General features: G+C 44.6%; 1 protein-coding gene across 1 annotated transcript in view; it reads left to right on the forward strand.

The window, feature by feature from the left end:
- Positions 1 to 22,116, forward strand: part of LOC142298956 (N-acylethanolamine-hydrolyzing acid amidase-like) — a 109,613-nt gene that overhangs the window by 68,621 nt on the left and 18,876 nt on the right. The window contains exons 8-10 of the mRNA XM_075341804.1: positions 12,601 to 12,667; positions 13,074 to 13,102; positions 18,387 to 18,460. Of these exons, the coding sequence (XP_075197919.1) occupies positions 12,601 to 12,667; positions 13,074 to 13,102; positions 18,387 to 18,460 (170 nt within the window). The remainder of the gene's footprint in view (positions 1 to 12,600; positions 12,668 to 13,073; positions 13,103 to 18,386; positions 18,461 to 22,116) is intronic.

Below are 22,116 nucleotides of genomic sequence, written 5' to 3' on the forward strand. Positions count from 1 at the left end.
CACAGTTCTGCATTAAGCTCCTCCCGGGTTCAGTACTTTTAACGTTACTGTAACTGGAAACATTCACCGGCTTTCAACAGTACTGGTTTTCAACGGCAAACAAATCACTCTCTTCCGGACGATTACCTCTGGTTCTGGGATATCTTGCCAGTACGGGGCCTTAACTCCTGAGGGGGGCAGAGGGCCTACCTTAACAGACGCGGGCGCCTCCGGAATCTGTACGGATGCTCCTGGTGGCCCGCTCCCCAGAGTCAGCCGGGACTTGTAGGTGGCCCAGACTTCCGTCGTCGTTTCCACGGTAACGGCATCCCATGAGGTAAAAAACGTGACCTTTGCTGGTTTCTCCGAGACTCCAGTCACGGCCGGTATCATGCTTGCCGGCAACGTGATGGTGGGTAACTCTCCCACCGAGCTCTCCATCGGACGTTCTCTTCTGCGTCCTACGGGCACCAGCGCGCCCGCTACGGCTTGCTTGTCTGTCCTGGCCTCCATTCTGTTTAGCGCAGGTAACTGGAACTGTTGCTTCTGCTGCTGGGATTGCAATGGCGCCGGGGAAGGTGGAGGCGGTTCTTCTTTTCCCGCTTTAGCACACACTCCGCCCCCGGCTTCACCCACCAGGTCTGCATAGCGTTGATGACGCCTTTTCTTTCTTGCGGCGCCGCCCACGTCTCTAGACCAGCTTCTTGGGGCAGGTACCTCCCCTCTTTGGGCGGTGCACTCTGGGCTTCTTCCTCCCAGGCCAGCCCAGCGTTTTTCGTTTGGCGCCAACTTTTCGCGCCTCTGCTGAGTCCATGAGGACGGCCGCCATCTTGCCGCCATCTTGTGGCCTGTTCAGCACGTCAGGCACCACTTGATCTTCCTCACAGTCTCTGGTCGGGGTTTCTTGCATGCAGGCTTGATCCTGCCGACTACGCCAGTTTGTAACGGGGGCAGGGGGCGCCTCAGGGGTTGTAGTCGCGGTCTCCCGCCCAGGGGGCGGCAGGCTGACCCCCGGCCCGGCCGTCACTGTTAAAACAGGGGTGTTGTTTGTGGGGCAGAGTGTGGGTGGCAGGGACGCGTTCGTGACGGTACCTGCGTTCTCCGTTACGCCGTTTTCCCTCGGCTCGCCAGCCCCTTCATCAGTTACAGAAAAGAGCCACTGACAGGCAGCTGGTAAACTAAGAAACATTTTATTGAACGAGGCTTCCATTTTCTGTTACACTTCTCAGCAGCAAGTTACTTCAGTACTTCACTTTAACGTTACAGATTACGTTCCTTCCTGACGGTTTCCCCTTTTTGCTGACGGTCACTCTCCTTCACCTGCAGGGGACACTTGTTAACCCCCTAGTAGCTGTACTCTGAACCCTGAATTACTGCAGGGCAGATCTAGCACACACTACCGGTTCCGGATGAGTTCCCACTCCTCTTTACACCTTTCAGCATCAAGTCACATCGGTTTACAGGTTACACTTCTTGCTGACGGTTTCCTCTTTCCCCGGTAACTTTCCCTCGCCTGCAGGGGACATGCGTTAACCCTCTAGTAGCTGCACACTGAACCCGGATCTATAGGGCAGATCTAGCACAGACTACCGGCTCTGGATAAGTTCTCACCTCTCCACTTCTTTGTCAGGGCACTAACCTTCGCCTGCAGGGGCCACTTGTTATCCCCCTGATAGCTGCACTCCACTCTAGTACACACCACCGGCTTTGGGACTAGTCTTGACTCTTCCACTTCTTCTGCCACTGCACCACTTCCACACTCTGCCCCGGCACCTCAGACTCCTCTCTTCAGTCACATCCGACTACTACACTGTCCTGCACACACTGCTCTGCATTCAGAGACCTCCCTTCTTTCCTTCCCCACCTAGGCTGCCCTCCCCTCCTTCCCTGCCACTGTTACCAGGGGAACCACTGCTCTACACTCGCACCTAGTGGGGAAACAGTTTATGACAGGTAACATTTTACCATCAACATTTACAATTTGCCACCATACTACTGTGGCATCTTCAGGGGGGGAAAAACCGCTCCTTCACTATCAGGGGTCCAACTACCCCTTACAGCACCCTCCGCCCGACTGATCAGTCGTGGAACGACTGACTGCCGGGCGGAAGGAACGCAGCCTGTAACGTTTTTTTGAGCAGCGCAATCTGTAGGATTTCGCTGCGCATGCTCTCTCTGGCTCCTTGCACTCGTAACCAGGATACACATCGGGTTACTAAGCAATGAGCTTTGGTTAGTTACCCGATATTTACACTGGTTACGTGTGCAGTGAGCCAGCGCTAAGCGGTGCACGCTGGTAACCAGTGTAAATATCGGGTAACCAAGCAAAGTGCTTTGCTTTTAGTTACCCGATATTTACCGTGGATACGTGTGCAGGGAGCCCGACACTTCCCCGCTCGGCTCTGCCCTTCCGCACTCCGCATGTATACACACACACACACTCACCTGTCCCCAGCCCTGCAGTCCCCGCGGCACTGACGTCCTCAGCGCCACGGCCCCGCTCGGCTCCACCCACCTCGAACCCCGCCCCCTCGCGCTCCTCCCCCCCCGCACACAACGGAGTCCGACAATGAAAATTCTGTTCTTTGTCATCCGTTGTACAACGCATCAGTCACATGCGTCATGTGACTGATGCAAAACAACGGAAATGTGAACCTAGCCTATGTGAAGAAAAAAAAAATCAGAAATTTGTAGAAAGAAAAAAAAGAATAAAAATGTTTATTTTTTTTGAGAGATGGTGCTGTGTGAGGGCTTATTCTTCATACCCCGAACTATTGTTTTTATTTTGGAGTACATGCCATATTTTGATCCCCTCATTATCCTTTTTTGCCCTGTTGCAGCTGCCATAAAGCCGTAATTCTGGCGTCTTTGATTTTTTTTTCTCGTCACAAAATTTACAGATCACAGATCTGCTTAATTATATTTTCATAGATGGGACTTTTATGAAAATATCAATATCATATGTGTACTTTTTTTTCTTAGCTTTTAACCCCTTAAGGACTGGGGAAATTTTCATTTTTGCACTTTCATTTTTTCCTCCCCATTTGCCAAGAATCATACCTTTTTTATTTCTCTGTCGATATTGCTCAGAGAGGGATTGTTTTATATGATGAGTTGTATTTTTTAATGACATCATCCATTTTACCATATGATACAATGGTAAATGGGAAAAAAAAATCCAAATCTGGTGAAATAGCAAAAAAAGTGAAATTCTGCAATCATTTTTTGTTTTGTTTTTTTTTTTTATTTACAGTGTTGACTTTACCATAAAACTGATATGGCAGTATAATTTTGTAGCTACCAAACATGTATAGTTTTATTTTAGTTTTATTTAAGTGGTGAAAAAAAATCTGAAATTTTGAAAAAAAAAATTTGGTTTGTGTCACGAATTTCTGAAAGCCATAATGTTTTCAATTTTTAGGATATGGAGCTGTGTGAGGGATTATTTTTTGCGCCCCGAGCTGATGTTTTTATTATTATTATTTTGGGGTATGTGCAATGTTTTGATTGCTTGCTATTACATTTTTTTTTTCTGTTGTTGCAGCATGAGAAAAACTGCTATTCTGGCGTTTTGATTTTTTTTCTCGTTACACTGTTTATCAACTTTTTGTTTTTTACTTTTACAAACCCAGTGATACCGAATGTGTGGTTATTTTGTTTTTCCTAATTTTTAATATGGTACTTTTAAACTTTTATAAAAAACATTTTCTACTTTGTATTGTATTTAAAGCGGGCTTTACACGCTACGATATATCTAACGAGATGTTGGTGGGGTCACGTCGTGATGGACATCCGGCATCATTAGTGATATCGTAGCGTGTGACAGCTATGAACGAGCAGAAATACATACCTTCTCGTTCATCGTTGACACGTCGCTCATTTTGTAAATATTGAATGTCCTGTTGTTCAATGTCCTGAGGCAGCACACATCGCTCCATGTGACACCCCGGGAACGATGAACTGCAGCATACCTGCGGCCGGCAGCAATGCGGAAGGAAGGAGGTGGGCAGGATGTGTACGTCCCGTTCATCTCCGCCCCTCCACTTCGATTGGCCGGCCTCTGTGTGACGTCGCTGTGATGCCGAACGTCCCTCCCCCTTCAGGAAGTGGATTTTCGCCGCCCACAGCGAGGTCGTTTGGGAGGTAAATACGTGTGACGGGGGGTTACAACATTGTGCGACACGGGCTTCAAATTGCCCGTGCCGCACAATTGATGGGGGCGGGTGCGATCGCAAATGCGATCGCACGATAAATTGATACGTGTAAAGCAGGCTTAATAGTCCCCTTAGGAGACTTGAACCTGCAATGGTCTGATCACTTGTTCTATACAGCATTGCTAAATATAGAAGAAAAATCACAGTCTCCTATAAACGCTGGCCACGGGCTGGTGAGGGCCACGGATAGAGATTGACAGCAGCATTTAACAGTTTACCAGCAGCGGGAGGAGCGTTACCTCAACCGCGGCTGTTAGAGGTAGAGAAGCCTGAATCATTAAGTCATAAAGGGTAAAAATGGGATGATTTTATATACTTCTTAATAGTTTTTAAACCATATTATTTATTATATTCTGATGTCCCCATGGAGGAATTAAACCTGCGATCATCCAATCATTTGTGCTATATACAGGAATAGCACAGAATTCCTGTATATTGCAAAAATCTTTAAATGACAGGTACAGGCTCTCTTTCACAGGACATAAAATATTTCAGGCAGTACACACCATGCATGTCAGTAAACCACTGTGGGGTGAAGAGTATATATAGTGAGTCACACTGTGGAAAAGACGTGCATGGGTGAAAGGAGAAATAACAGACCATACGGAATCAGGTATACTGGGCGCCAAGAAAAAAGGAAAAAATTCTGAAAAGGGTCAATTGCACATATATTTTATTAAATTTGGGATAAGAACACAGATACATTGTTCCTAGCTGACAACAGAGGGTATGACACCATAAATTTCTGGGCGCCCCCATTCCACGGTGGCTGAGCCTCTCTGTACCCTGTTACTTTCAGTGGATTAATAATGACATTTATGACTACCAAAAAATGGTGTCCAAGTGTGGATGGTATAATCACTCAACTCCTTGGTGTGATACACATGTGCAGATTAATAAGCAAGAAAGATATCAATGCAACAATAAATCATTGGACGAGAAATACCAATACACAAAGTAGGCATACATCCGAGGTATATGCAAAAATATATCAAAAACAAACACAAAAGTTATCCTCATCCAATTTTTAACATGTGTTTAAACCATCAAAGGCAGATTATTTACATGGTCCCATTTACATCAATGACAGGGAGTATATATACTGCATAGTGCATCACTCCAAGATATGTGTGTTAGGGTGAACCCTTAACCAGAGATCACTAGTTGCCTACTGCCTGGCCGAATTGATATGGGCCAAGTGCATGCATAAAAGAATTCACACCAGACACAGTCGGATATGAAATCTCTTCTTGGTCACAGTAAAGATGGCACCAAAACAGAACAGGGAAGAGCATGCGTCCTCTTGTTATAGGCTAGAGGTGTACACAAGTTCAGATATGCACATTTAGTGGGACAGTTCATGAGCTAGCCAATGGGGAGATCCGTGTTGCTGTTGATGGGCGGGTCTGACTCCAGTGGATGAAACCATGGTGATGGGAGGGACGTCATTTAGTGGATCCATGCTGATGGTTTGGTCTGTGATGTCATCTGATCTGTGGGTTGGTTTTCTAGCTTGACCAGGGGTCTTCCCTTATATGGTGGTCTTCTTTCATCTGGACATTCCTTGCATTCCAAGCAAGGTGTGGTGAACAGGAAATGGCTGCCATCTTTATATCTGTGTCATGTGTATGATCTGAAACCTGATGTAAGGCAAATTGACATATTTCCCACAATCCCTTGTCAAGAGGTTAATTAAGTATTTGATGGAAAGTTCCTCCTCAACATGTGCATCCTGTATTATGATGACCACAGTTATAAAACTATACACAAAGTATGATAGATATAATCAATATTAATATAATGGAAGAAAAATTATCAATTCCATTAAGAAAAAAGTCACCCTGTGTCTATAGGTGATTAATGGCTGCCAATATCCACTCATGACAAAATGCATAAATAGATGCATAAGTAAACCACATGAACTAACCAGAAAGGAAGAAAAAGATAAATTACTTCCCTTAGATAATCGCTCTGCCTCATTATTATTATTTATACAGTATCATGCTTTGTGCATTGTTTTATAACTGTGGTCATCAGAATACAGAATGCACATATCTTGGAGTGATGCACTATGCAGTATATATACTCCCTGTCATTGATATAATTGGGACCATGTAAATAATCTGCCTTTGATGGTTTATACACATGTTCAAAATTGGATGAGGATAACTTTTGTGTTTGTTTTTGATATATTATTGCATATACCGCAGATGTATCCCTAGGTTGTGTATTGGTATTTCTCGTCCAATGATTTATTTTTGCATTGATATCTTTCTTGCTTATTAATCTGCACATGTGTATCAGACCAAGGAGTTGAGTGATTTATACCATCCACACTTGGAACCCAATTTTTGGTAGTCATAAATGTCATTATTAATCCACTTAAAGTGACAGGGTACAGAGAGGGTCAGCCAGTGTGGAACAGGGGCACCCAGGAATTTATGGTGTCATACCTTCCGTTGTCAGACAGGAACAAGATCCCTTAGGGTACCATAGGGACCCCAAAATAAATTCAATTTTTCCGTTCCCCTCTACTGTCCCTGTATTTGTGTTCACTAGCACTGGGTGTCAATACACTGTTTTAAATAATTTGAATAAAGATAATAGTTTTATTAGATTCTGAAGTTTTTCGCATTTTATATTCAAGACTCTGTCCGATTGTATTGTATTTGAAAGTTTTTTATAAGAACACAGATACAGATAAAAAACAAGGTGTCACATGCTAGTATGATTAATGTACAAAAACAATGTGTACATACATATTTATCCAGAAAAATATATTAATAAATATTGTATGCTGATGAAGATGAAAATGAATTGCGGCACATGATATGTGTCGACGCTGTGCACATTACTGGTAGTCCAACACGTGTATCATATCCAATTATACGCATATATACCATTAACACAATGTGAAATCTGCATTGATCAACACAATTCATGCGCTCAGCGTGGACATACAGACATTCCCATCATCAGTAACTAAATGGACATTCCACATTCAGAACTATGTGTAAGGAATAGCAGCAGTAGGTAAATATGAAGTGCTTTGTTGGATCTAAAGGGCTGCTGCAGGAGTAAACATTGGTAACGTTATACTGAAGGAAACATATAAAGTGCTGTAAATGTGTCCATATATTACCTGATACAGGATGGAAGAGATGAGAGCATGTGATGTCCACCCTGACGTGCGTTTCGGCTTACCCTGAAGAAGTTGACGCTGAAACTGTACAGGGATGTAACGGACAAAGAGTGGGAAGGGGGACAAGGAGAGTGTCCTGGAACACCAAGGGCTATGTCAGAACGGTGAGGGAAACTGGTGGAAAATACCAGGCGATGGCAGCTATACCTATTTTGGGAGACGTAAGGCCCTGTCACACACAGAGATGAATCTGCAGCAGATCTGTGGTTGCAGTGAAATTGTGGACAATCAGTGCCAGGTTTGTGGCTGTGTACAAATGGAACAATATGTCCATGATTTCACTGCAACCACAGATCTGCCAAAGATTTATCTCTGTGTGTGACGGGGCCTTTAGGTGAAAAGAGAAAAAGTTTTCCCACATCTAGGTTGAAAAGATGTTGGTTACCGTGTCTGCCATGAAGGTGTTAAGAACAAGTAAAACAAGTATAGTTAAGATGTGGTGTGACTTTTTTTTCTCATAGCGGTCTCTGCATCTGAGCGCAGGAAGGTGAATGGAGCCTCAGGAAAGCAAGTGAGTGTCAAGCACCCCACACAGAGTCGTACCCACACATAGGGATCCCTAAGAATAGGAGCACAGTGACCGAGCGACCCACCGCTGCCTACATTACAAGGCTGGGGGGGCTCTATATGTGATCACATTACAAGGCGGCTCTATATGTGATAATACTAAAAAGGGCTCTATATGTGTTCACATTACAAGGGGGCTCTATACGTGATTATGACTCGCCCACCCCAGGGCTTTGGGACACCCGGTGTCAGGCTGAACTAGTTAAGGGGTAGTCGGTGGTGGCGGGGCCTGACTCCGTGACCCTTGCGGGGTCAACTAATATGGCTTCAGTGGGGTTGGTGATAATAAATAGAGTTTTAGGTTTTTCGTGACGCCACCTGTGGTTTGCGGCTATTAAGCCGCCGCTGCTGTATGGGGCCTCTGGGACTAATGGAATGGCAGCTTGGATGGTCCTGCTCCCCACAGATGGAGTGGTGTTCCGGGGCAACAGTTGGTGCTTGTAAGAGTCTATGAGGGTGTTGTAGATGGTGCAGTGCAGGTGAAATAATGGAGGCAACACCAGGGGGTGCAGTTTCAAGATGTTTACTCACAGTTCCTGCGTTGTAGCACACTGGTGCCCTTGGACGGCTGGAACCCACTGTCAGGGGCTTCCGCCGATCCCGGGTAGATCTGAGAATAAAAGCCGGTGCACCCTTCTATTGTGTCCCTTCCTTCAGCTGTCTTCAAAGCCTTGCCTTTGCTGGATGAACCTGGCTTGGCCTCCACTACAGGTTCTGGACAAGAGTGCTTGCCTAGCTGGAACTGTACCCTCTTTCCAGGGGTTCTGCAGTGGGATGTGGCCCTGGACGCTTGCAACCACCCTGGGCCTCAGTTTTCACCTTTGGAAATGACTTCTCTTCCTCCAGTTTTTAGGGACCGTTCCCCGTATGCAGCTTGATCCCTCCACCTGATCTTTCTGTGGAACAGGCCCTGCGCTTGAAAGCCTTTCAGTGGCCCTGGAATCCTTTCTGTTGTTTTCTGCTGTGGTTGGGCCTAGCTGGGCCCCAGGGTCTCCACCAGGATGTGTCACTTTCTCCTTCTTGCTCCTGACTGAGTAGAGCACTTCTCTTCTCACTCCTCTCAACTCAATCTAAACTCAATCTGCCTTTGACCTTCCTGTGTCTGCTCTACACTCTCTGTCGGCTCCACCCACCCACCCAGTTGCTAGGCTCCCCCTGTGGAAGAAGGGATGGGTCTTATGCCCCCCCCATCATACAGCATGGGGGTGGCTGTCCCAATATGTACCTAACAATGGGTGTAGTGTGAATTTTGCCTGTGGACCAGCGTTTACCCCCTTCCTTACCCAGGATGGGACATCACACCTCTGGCTGAGGTGCAATGTCTCTGTGGCGACGGAAGCCTCAGGGGTGCCACACTCCCCCACAGCAAATCCCAGCACGTCCGCGGGCTGAAACAACAAGAAAAGTGGAGAAACTGCAAAATTTTTATAGATGCATCTAACAAGAATATTGGTAAAACTTTACATCCCTTTATGGGAGGCACATTACTTGAACATTGCAAACATTAAAGAATAAAACTTTAAAGTCTTTTAAACTAAAACAGACCAGCCACAATGCATCCAGTGGCCTGGTTACACATAATATACATTTAACTGCAGACCACTTTCAAGTCCAGTGGCCCGGTAACACATAGACAGTGGGGGGTGACATCTTCAAAAAGAACAGAAGGGCAGGAATTCAGGAAGCGTGGCATCTTCGAAAAGAACATGGGACATACAGGGGCTATTTACAGTTTGCAGAGTTCTTCTTCTTTAATTGCAGAGGTCCTCTTCTGGCTCAGCTCCCGGTGACATGGAAGCTGCAGCCAGGTTGGTCTGGGTCCCCTGGGAGCTCGTGCTGGGGCTGTTGCGGGGTGATGGTATCGGAGCTGCATCCTCCTCTGGCTGTTCAGGAGCCTGCTCTTCAGCCACAGGAGTTGCTGGGATAAATGGCGTTGTGGCCTGGTCTAATCTGGCCGGATAGGGTGTTTCTGCGCCGGACGTCTCAGCAGGGACTTCAGTCGGAATCGCAGCAGGGACCGCCTCCGGGATCACAGCAGAGACTTCAGTCGGGGTCGCAGCATGGATCACAATGGGCCTCGTAGCAGGGATCCCAACGGGCATCGCAGCAGGGATCCCAACGGGCATTGCAGCATGGATCACCCCCGGGATAGCAGCAGGGATCACTGCGGCCTCCGGTAGTAACGCCGGCGGGGTCAGCACACCCAATCGGGCAGGGGCAGTGCGGGACTCACCCAGTGCTAGGCCAGGGATGCTCTGGAGCAGGGTCGCCATCGCTGGTGTGGGCTCCGGATGGGTGTGGGCGGCACCTCCACACAGGCCTCGCTGCACAGACATCTGCAGACTCCTCATGGCCAGCACCATCTCCTTCCCCCACACGGCTATCTCCCATCTGCTCTGCTCCTTTATCCTGTCAGCCATCCTCCCGACCTCAGCCTTCAGCTCAGCGGCGGTCACAGGCCTGATCCAGGTGAGCTCTTCCTGGCCTCCACTTGCAGGAGCCATCTTCTCTTTTCCTCCAGACAGCAGCATTAACTGCCAGACAGTCACTTTCTCAGCGCGCCATTTTCCATCCTCCGCTCTGCATAGCGGGCTCCACTTCGCGCTCTTTTGCAAGACCAAGGGGGCGGGGCTTACTTTCGCGCCCTTCTCCAGGCACGCCCCTCTTCTTTCCGCGCTCAGCGGTCTCAATGGCGGCAGTTTTTACACAATAAAACACAGTTCTTTCAGTTCAGCAAGGCGCACAGTACCAGGTGAGGCCGGGCACATTATCCTGTTTGTGACGCCAAGGTTGACTCGCCCACCCCAGGGCTATGAGACACCCGGTGTCAGGCTGAACTAGTCCAGGGGTAGTCAGTGGTGGCGGGGCCTGACTCCGTGACCCTGGCGGGGTCAACTAATATGGCTTCAGTGGGGTTGGTGATAATAAATAGAGTTTTAGGTTATTCATGATGCCACCTGTGGTTTGCGGCTATTAAGCCGCCGCTGCTGTATGGGGCCTCCGGAGCTGATGGAATGGCAGCTTGGATGGTCCTGCTCCCCACAGGTGGAGCGGTGTTCCGGGGCAACAGTTGGTGCTTGTAAGAGTCTATGAGGGTGTTGTAGATGGTGTAGTGCAGGTGAAATAATGGAGGCAACACCAGGGGGTGCAGTTTCAAGATGTTTACTCACAGTTCCTGGGTTGTAGCACACTGGTGCCCTTGGACGGCTGGAACCCACTGTCAGGGGCCTCCGCCGATCCCGGGTAGATCTGAGAATAAAAGCCGGTGCACCCTTCTATTGTGTCCCTTCCTTCAGCTGTCTTCAAAGCCTTGCCTTTGCTGGATGAACCTGGCTTGGCCTCCACTACAGGTTCTGGACAAGAGTGCTTGCCTAGCTGGAACTGTACCCTCTTCCCAGGGGTTCTGCAGTGGGATGTGGCTCTGGACGCTTGCAACCACCCTGGGCCTCGGTTTTCACCTTTGGAAATGACTTCTCTTCCTCCAGTTTTTAGGGACCGTTCCCCGTATGCAGCTTGATCCCTCCACCTGATCTTTCTGTGGAACAGGCCCTGCGCTTGAAAGCCTTTCAGTGGCCCTGGAATCCTTTCTGTTGTTCTCTGCTGTGGTTGGGCCTAGCTGGGCCCCAGGGTCTCCACCAGGATGTGTCACTTTCTCCTTCTTGCTCCTGACTGAGTAGAGCACTTCTCTTCTCACTCCTCTCAACTCAATCTTAACTCAATCTGCCTTTGACCTTCCTGTGTCTGCTCTTCACTCTCTGTCGGCTCCACCCACCCACTCAGTTGCTAGGCTCCCCCCTATGGAAGAAGGGATGGGTCTTATTCCCCCCCATAATACAGCATGGGGGTGGCTGCCACTATCCCCTGTCCCAATATGTACCTAACAATGGGTGTAGTGTGAATTTTGTCTGTGGACCGGCGTTTACCCCCTTCCTTACCCAGGATGGGACATCACACCTCTGGCTGAGGTGCAATGTCTCTGTGGCGACGGAAGCCTCAGGGGCGCCACAATTACACTACATGGGGGTTTATACAGTATTAGGGGAGGCAAAAAAGTACATCGTTTGCAGGATAAAGCTGTCTCTCTTTTTTATGATATTGTCAAATGTGATGAGTTTTTAGCAATCATTGTACACAGAAATATATTTATAGCATAAAAATGTAGAACACCATTATTAGTGTATAATCTACATGAGATCTCAGGTTAGATATATCAGATCAGGTGAGAGGGGGATTACATTGCATATGGATCTTTGCAGCAGAGTTTGCGAATTTAAACAGAAAAGCCTATAGACATAAACAACTGTGCATCTTGCTTGTCTCTGTCACTCAGACACCTGGGATCTCTAACTATTGACACATCAGTGTATTTTTTCCCCCCATTAGAATGGAGCAGCTTTGCATATGTCTAACCACTATTCCATTCATTGTCTATGGCACTGTAGGAGAAAGCTGAGCATGTGCATTGTCACTCCATTCTAATGAAAATAAAAGTACTCCTTCTGGCAACCAGTGGGAATTTCATCATTAATCCAGTACAGATGTGATAACTGTTACAAACCCTTTAGCTAAAGTCTAAAAATAATTATGTAAACTAAAGTGCAAATATAAAAATAACTATTCTACATTTTATACCCAAAGGTATTTTGCAACTCGAGACTTAAATGCAACCGGGCAGGAAAACATAAATACAGATACATTATATAAGGTTTGTATGATGCTATCTAATTGTAAATCTTTTTATTTCTATGTATGTAGTCACCCATTTAAAAGTAAATCAATTTTATATATATATATATATATATATATATATATATATATATATATATATATATATATGTATCCATCTAATGTGTATTGCCGGCTTAATTCAAACATTTACTTGTACAGATTCGTACACCACAGTATGTGATGATAGTTTAGAGCTACTGTATATTTCAGGGAAATATGACTTGGCTTCAGCATTGTACTGTAATTGTAATTATGTTTCCTAGAAGACTAATCATTTTAAATGACTCCTTTTAGCCAAACCATGTTAATTATGATTGGACTTTGTATTGATTCCATATTTTCTTTTCTGTCATATAACATGAAATTTTTCTTTACCTTTGAAGGTTTTATCAACTTATCCAGTTTTAAATAGGTAAGGAAGGAATCTCAGTCATACTTATTGCTCAATTCTGCTCAGTATATTTTACATTCTATATGATGCATTTTGTATTTGTATATTGTGCAATATCTGTTATCTTATATTTTTTGTCACCATAGCTACTATTTACATTCGTAATTGTTCCATATCATTACAAGCACAAATTCTAGGATCTTTGCAATGACACTCAATTAAAAAATGTTTTATGTGTGTAGATACCTATCTTAATATCTATAATCTATTAGTAAATTACCTGGCTTTATTTTAAAGTTCAAAAATGCAAGAAATGCAGGCATGGTACTGCTTACATGTTCTGAACATTACTGTTAGGGGCAATTTGCACACTACGACATCGCAAACCGATGCTGTGATGCCGAGCGCGATAGTCCCCGCCCCCGTCGCAAGCTGCGATATCATTGTGATAGCTGCCGTAGCGATTATTATCGCTACGGCAGCTTCACATGCACTCACCTGTCATGCGATGTCGCTCTGGCCGGCGAACCACCTCCTTATTAAGGGGGCGGGTCGTGTGGCGTCACTGCGATGTCACACGGCAGGCAGCCAATAGGAGCGAAGGGGCGGAGATGAGCGGGATGTAAACATCCCGCCCACCTCCTTCCTTCCGCATATCCTACGGGAGCCGCGGTGACGCCGGTAGGAGATGTTCCTCGCTCCTGCGACTTCACACACAGCGATGTGTGCTGCCGCAGGAGCGAGTAACAACATCGGACCGTCGCATCAGCGTAATTATGGATTTCGCCAACGCTACACCGATGATACGATTACGACGCTTATGCGCTCGTTAATCGTATCATCTAGGATTTACACACTACGATATCGTCTGCGATGCCGGATGTGCGTCACTTTCAATTTGACCCCACCGACATCGCACCTGCGATGTTGTAATGTGCAAAGTGCCCCTTAGGGCTCATTCAGATTTTAGTGATCTCAAATGAGAAAATCAGTACATGTTTCATCAATGTTTTTAGTTTAGTGTGCCAGTTTTTACCATCAGAGTTTGGTCAGAGCTTCATCTGTTTTTATCAGATGAAGAAAAAAAAATGGAGGTTTCTGAACATTTTCATGTCAAACTGTATAAAATGGACAGTGCACTGATGACATCCAAGTACTGTCCGATTTTTTTTCAAGGACCCATAGACTTACATTGGCTAGATTGATCCAAGACTCATCTCTATGTTTTTGGGCAAACTACTCAGTCTGCAAAAATGCACAGTCATGTGAACAGCCCCATAGATGACAACACATATGAGATCATGCTGTGAAAACCACAAATAGAACTTGTAATAGAAAAACTAAAGTTTGAATGAGCCCTTAGGCCCGTTTCTTACGTCAGTGAAAAACACTGACGTTCTTCACTGACGTGTAAAACACGCACATGTCCCTCCGTGATTCACGGCACACGTGAGTTGTCCATGTGCAATCCGTGATCCCGTGATTGCATATGGATATTACTCACCTGCCTTCACTGCTGCTGTCCATGGTGCTGAAGTCTCTGGCTCTCCAGCGTCTGCCAACCGCTCTCAGCACTTACTTCCTGGTCGGGTTTTCCTGCTCTCATGAATATTCATGAGCTAGGCAGAAACTGCTGAGAGCAGAGGCTCCAGAGCGAATCGCAGGCAAGGTAAGTTGAAAATTTTTAATATTTAACATGTCCATGGTTTTCTTGTACGTGTTTCACTGATCACACACTGATCACACCATAGTGTGGTCCGTGGGTCATCAGTGATGCCAGACAAAAACTGACATGTCTCCGTGCAGAATCACGGCCACACGTGCACGCTGCATGGAGACACGTTCAGTGAAAAATCACTGATGTGTGAGCAGACCCATTGTTTATAATGGGTCTGCGTATGTCAGTGATTCTGGTACGTATAAAAAAAAGCACAAACGTACCAGAAACACTGACGTGTGAAAGGGGCCTCAGGCTGTGTGCACACGTCTGCAAGTTGCATGCTTTTACACTGCGTTTAGAACTGCAGCGTAACTGCATGCGTCCTGCGTCCCCAGCATAATCTATGAAGATTGACCATAATCCAACCGCACGTTGCGTTTGAGAGTGCAGCGTTTCGGATGCTGAAATTTTGATCCAAAACGCTGCGTTCTAAAAAGCAACATGTCACTTCTTTTGTGCGTTCCGGATGTTTTTCCCACTCTGTCTATGGCCGAGCAAGCATCCAGAATGCATGAAGTCTGCATGAAGTCTGCTTTCAACAATGCATCCAGAACTCAGCTTTTCGGCTGTGTTCTGAAATGCACGAACGCTGCGGAAGATTTGGCACGGCAAAACGCAGACGTGTGCACATACCCTTACTCTTAGCGATTTGGCATTAATAAGGCTGAGTTTGCATCAAAGAGATTGAAAAGGGATGAATGCAGTCCTAGTAGACATGAGTGTTAGGCCTGTTTCAGACGTCAGTCATTCTGGTACGTATGTTTTTATACGTACCAGAATTACTGACATACGCAGACCCATTAAAATCAATGGGTCTGTGCACACATTGGTGATTTTTCACTGACCGTGTCTCCGTGTGGTGCATACGCGTGTCCGTGTCCAATAGTGTAATGACAAGAAAAAGTCAAAATAAGCTGAATAACCCCTTTAATCAAGAAGAAGGCAAAAAACCCAATGAGGCAGATGCTAATTGCCCCATATCAGGGGAAAAATTAATTTCTGACTCAACATGTGGTAATCAGACTAGATTACCTGGATCAACAACACATTACAGTACCTATATTATAGTACCTATAACTTGTAATATTATAATTTTCAAGAGAAGTAACCAGGTCCTCATTGAAATTGATTAGTAATCAATGAATTAACCATTCAAACACAAAGGTAGTAACACAGCAAAAAGGCAATTCTATTTACCAGCCAAGAAAACAGAAACAAATGCACAAACAGATTACAGCGGACTGTAAATAATATAGAATAAAGAAGGTAACACAGGTGCAAAATACTGATTAAACAATCAGTCTTAACTGACCAGTTCATGTCAGGGGCTAGTACTAGAATTGCACACAGATGAGCATTGCAATGGGGCACAAGTCACACACATGCAAAGCGCAGTGTCCAGCTAACAGCCTATTACATGTACCTACTATTCAATTAGATGGGCTGTCTGGCATTCACAGTGCATCACAGAGCCACAGGCCCCTTGTTCACAAGGTCACTATTGATGGGCCTGGCTGTACCGTGTAAAAATAAAATGCACAGAAAAATATATAATACAATATAAGGTAATGGTTAACATGTTAATCCATTGTAATGTAGTTGTGTATTGCTAATCTAATGTAAATTACCTCAGTGGCCATTGTCTAGTCTGTGCATTGCAGACTACATGTAAATGTCCTCAGTCTTTCTGTCCACATCATTTAAATGAACATTATCCATGCAGCTTGAAATTCATCCATTAAGATAAGCAACCTTGTACAACCAATCCGATAAGAGCACAGTATATCCTAAGGGAAGGCTCTAGCTATGAAAGGGGACTTCTTGGAGTCACTAGTTATTGATGGATGTTGCATGATCCAGTCTAAGCTCTTAGGATCTGGCTAGGGGATCAGAACCAGGATGCTTTGTGGACTCGGTGTAGGCACTTTGGCTCCGACTAGAGGATTACTTGGCTACATAGCTTCAATCTAGGGACTCCGATTCCGATTGGAGACCATAACCACAGTCTAGAGATTTCGACTCTGGCTCCCAGGATTATATCAGATCATTATACCAGAGACTACTTAAGGAAGAAACCCAGGTTGGGACAATTTGGTCACCTGGCTACAGACTTTGCAGACCTCAGCCAGCTTCCTAAATCTGGCGTTATTCCATTCTCGGTGGGTGCTCGCCGAAAGCGGGGTGCTGCTGGATTGGAGTAAGTAGCTCTGAGGCACGGACATTTTAAATCCCTGGTGAGCCAGCGGAAGGGTGAGAAACTGTTGCCTGTTACATTTGTGTGTTTTGCTGGTTATGTGCTATGTGACGTTAATTGTTTGGGGATCCAATAAAGTCTTAATATTGTGATTCCCTCACCCTGTGTTGTCTGAGTAGTGTTCCACCCACGGTTAAGGAGGTCGGGCGTTCAGTTGGGATGAGCCCTGGGCCATGCTGTCTTTCTAAAGGTGGCTGGGCCAGCGGACGAGAGCACCCACTGACCCCCATGTCTCCACAGATGAGTTTTTCCTTTTTTTCTATTTACCCAGTCTCTATACTGTGCCCGACTAATACTTTGCTCCCCGATGCTATCTCTTCACACTATTCCCCTCAATTCAATACTGTCCGCTTACTTTTTTCCCACCATGCATTTCTCACCCCTAGTGTTTTTTCACACATTTCCCTCCTCCCCCTCATACTGTCTCTTCACACATATCCACTCCTCTACAAACTGTCTCCCCCCACACACCCATTCCTTATACTGTTTCCTGACATATTTCAATCCCCCAGCTCCCTTTACTTTCTCATTACACATTCCCTTCTTTCCCCATAATATCTCTTCACATATTCCCCCCACTACTCCCTGTACTGTCTCCTCACATATTTCCCTCCTTCCCATACTGTATTTTCTACACATTATCTTCCCACTCTCCATACTGTCTCCTCACACATTTACATTATGCCCAGCCTGCTTCCCATACTGGTTCCTCAGACATTATCTCCCCACTCTCTATAATGACTTACCAGACATTCCACTCCTCTACTCTGCTCTCCATACTGTCTCCGCACATATTCCCTGCCTCCCAGCTACTTATACTGTTTTCTCACATCCATCCCCCCCTGCTCCTCATAATGTTTCCACACACAATTTCCAATCCTTATACTACTCTCTACTAAAATATATCCCCCCTCAATAGTGTCCCCTAACAATACATATAATTAAAATAAATCTTTGAGTATTTTTAGCTTCATTGGAGCACTTATTAAAGCAACATTCACTGAGCCTATGCAGCACAGGAGAGTGACATCAGCAGCATAATCAGATGACTTGATCAGGCTGCTGACATTAGTCTGACCCAGAATCACCAGTGGTCATAAATTCAATGGTACTCTCATACTACACTTTCTCAACTTAAGACTCCAGGAAAAGGTGGGCAGAACATTGCATCTGCCTTGAAGACACCTCAAATTACTGCAAGAGGCAGCCCAAAATGCCCTGCCCGGCCCTCTTGATTCTCCACTGATTCCAACCATAAATGTGGAATTGCAAGTACATTGAGGTAAATATACAATTTGCTTTATTTAATGGTGTATTTTCTTTCACTTCAGTGGGACAGTTCATACCACAATAATGAGTGCTGCTTCTCCTGAAGGCTATGTTTCCATGATTAGAGATAAGGAAGGTAAATAAATTGATTTGTATAATTAAATGTGACTGAATTAATTTTTCCTGCCTCAATTTGTTCTTTAAATGCATAAAATCATGTGTAATGGATTGCACTGAACCTTACAGAGGTATTCTCAAGTTCTTAAATTGCTTTAAAGGGAACCTATCAGCAGATTTTCCTAATATAATCTAAGACCACCACTTGTATCTTCTCTTTTTCAGCAGTCTATCAAGTTGTAAATAAGTACACAATTCCCTCTGCATATCCCAAACAAATAAGTGAAGTGGGATGCAAGGGTTAATTTATCTCCTCTCACGCAATCCAGCGCTCAACCTCCGTTATAGACTATAAGTGCGCATACATCAAAACCCGACACTGTCCACGCACCCCAACCACACAACATGCTACCACTTCTCATCAGACACACAGAGGGGGATGAGTCCCTGAAGTATGCCACTTAGTCTGACAGTCAAAAGGGTTCAACACATTATGTAAGGTTATGGATTGTTTAGAACATATAAGGATCAAATTAATTAAAATTATAAGCTTTAATATAAAAAATATAGTGCTTAGAATAAAAAGTATAAAAGATGAAGATAAAACAATACGCAAATATACAAAACAGTTAGAAAATAAAAAGGGAGAAACAACAGAAATACCTACAGTAAATGTTTCTGTCTACATTATCTTCTGTTTCCATAAGGGAAGGAGAAATTAATTATGGCTCTCAATCAGCAAAGGCCAACACCCACATGTGAACACTTTCCTATTGTATCACCTATTTTTTCATACACCTAGTCTTGTGCTTATGTTTTCAGGATGACCTAGATTATAATATTACATTTGCTGTTCTGTGACTGGCCCATGGGCTCATTTAGGGCAAGTACCTTGCATTTTAAATGGTTTATGTCTCCAACCACCCCCCTCCATATACAGTTAGGTCCAGAAATATTTGGACAGTGACACAATTTTCGCGAGTTGGGCTCTGCATGCCACCACATTGGATTTGAAATGAAACCTCTACAACAGAATTCAAGTGCAGATTGTAACGTTTAATTTGAAGGTTTGAACAAAAATATCTGATAGAAATTGTAGGAATTGTACACATTTCTTTACAAACACTCCACATTTTAGGAGGTCAAAAGTAATTGGACAAATAAACCAAACCCAAACAAAATATTTTTAATTTCAATATTTTGTTGCGAATCCTTTGGAGGCAATCACTGCCTTAAGTCTGGAACCCATGGACATCACCAAACGCTGGGTTTCCTCCTTCTTAATGCTTTGCCAGGCCTTTACAGCCGCATCCTTCAGGTCTTGCTTGTTTGTGGGTCTTTCCGTCTTAAGTCTGGATTTGAGCAAGTGAAATGCATGCTCAATTGGGTTAAGATCTGGTGATTGACTTGGCCATTGCAGAATGTTCCACTTTTTTGCACTCATGAACTCCTGGGTAGCTTTGGCTGTATGCTTGGGGTCATTGTCCATCTGTACTATGAAGCGCCGTCCGATCAACTTTGCGGCATTTGGCTGAATCTGGGCTGAAAGTATATCCCGGTACACTTCAGAATTCATCCGCCTACTCTTGTCTGCTGTTATGTCATCAATAAACACAAGTGACCTAGTGCCATTGAAAGCCATGAATGCCCATGCCATCACGTTGCCTCCACCATGTTTTACAGAGGATGTGGTGTGCCTTGGATCATGTGCCGTTCCCTTTCTTCTCCAAACTTTTTTCTTCCCATCATTCTGGTACAGGTTGATCTTTGTCTCATCTGTCCATAGAATACTTTTCCAGAACTGAGCTGGCTTCATGAGGTGTTTTTCAGCAAATTTAACTCTGGCCTGTCTATTTTTGGAATTGATGAATGGTTTGCATCTAGATGTGAACCCTTTGTATTTACTTTCATGGAGTCTTCTCTTTACTGTTGACTTAGAGACAGATACACCTACTTCACTGAGAGTGTTCTGGACTTCAGTTGATGTTGTGAACGGGTTCTTCTTCACCAAAGAAAGTATGCGGGGATCATCCACCACTGTTGTCATCCGTGGACGCCCAGGCCTTTTTGAGTTCCCAAGCTCACCAGTCAATTCCTTTTTCTCAGAATGTACCCGACTGTTGATTTTGCTACTCCAAGCATGTCTGCTATCTCTCTGATGGATTTTTTCTTTTTTTTCAGCCTCAGGATGTTCTGCTTCACCTCAATTGAGAGTTCCTTAGACCGCATGTTGCCTGGTCACAGCAACAGCTTCCAAATGCAAAACCACACACCTGTAATCAACCCCAGACCTTTTAACTACTTCATTGATTACAGGTTAACGAGGGAGACACCTTCAGAGTTAATTGCAGCCCTTAGAGTCCCTTGTCCAATTACTTTTGGTCCCTTGAAAAAGAGGAGGCTATGCATTACAGAGCTATGATTCCTAAACCCTTTCTCCGATTTGGATGTGAAAACTCTCATATTGCAGCTGGGAGTGTGCACTTTCAGCCCATATTATATATATAATTGTATTTCTGAACATGTTTTTGTAAACAGCTAAAATAACAAAACTTGTGTCACTGTCCAAATATTTCTGGACCTAACTGTAGTAACTAGGGAATATCCAGCAAGCCTACAATAACCATCTGCCCAGCTCACTAGGACAAGGTGTTACCATTAACACCCCTCAGTATTCTTCCAGGAAACCGCCTATGGTTCTGAGCTCCTGCAATAAGAGTAAACAGAGGTTATGCATGTTGTGTAGAGACAGTCATATGGATGCCGACTTAACTAAAGTCATTTTACCGATGTTATAATCTATAGTTATGTTATCAGGTCCCTTACAGATGGGTATTGCTTGTCTTGCTCAGCGCCTCCTCTATCCCCACAATCGCTATCTTCTTGCCCTCCTTTATGTGCAGGAGTATTTCGCTCTGCCCTGCCAAGGGCAGAGAAAGGTCCTGTATTCCAATTGACTTGCTATTTCTATCTGCTGTTATTCTCCAGTAATGACAGCTTTTATCTTTTAAAGTGTACTGCTCATTTCCATGGAGATCAGACAATAGTGCATGTCACAGTAATTACATTCCAGAAGGGGGGTTAACTTTTAACATCCCAGTCAGCACTCTCCAACCCATCGATTTCTTTACAGCAGTTAGCTGCTCACCTTACTCCACTACATTTCAGCTTTTAAAGACATGCATTTATAAGTTCCCAGTCTGCAGCTTTCAGACAAAACAAAAGTGTATGTATCAGCTCACCACAATGCTAGAGAAATAGCCATGAATTCTGATGTAAGTGCATGGGTCGTTGAGGCCGGTGTCCATGTAAATTCACTGAGAACTGTTGTTGAGGTTAAACGATCTTGAGGTTAAACGCACCAAAATGGTTAAAAGTTATCAACTTTAAAGCATGTAAGAAATTCATGAGATAAAAGAAGGGTAGAAAAGAAAAGACTGGCCTTTTCTTTTTTCTCTTTCTATTATCTCATGGATTTTTTTTAATGCTTTAATAAAGTTGATAATATAATCTTTAACTTTTTGGTGCACGGTCGTATAACCTCAAGTATTCAATTCTACTAATAGTGCAGTTCTACTATTCCCCAGAGCTGTCACTCAAGGAGAACAGCCCACTTGCTGCTTAAAAGACAACTTGAGAATAGTGATGGGTAGACCCACACTATAAAAGTCTGGA

Source organism: Anomaloglossus baeobatrachus, chromosome 1 (assembly GCF_048569485.1).
Source record: "Anomaloglossus baeobatrachus isolate aAnoBae1 chromosome 1, aAnoBae1.hap1, whole genome shotgun sequence".
Classification (NCBI taxonomy): Eukaryota; Metazoa; Chordata; class Amphibia; order Anura; family Aromobatidae; genus Anomaloglossus; species Anomaloglossus baeobatrachus.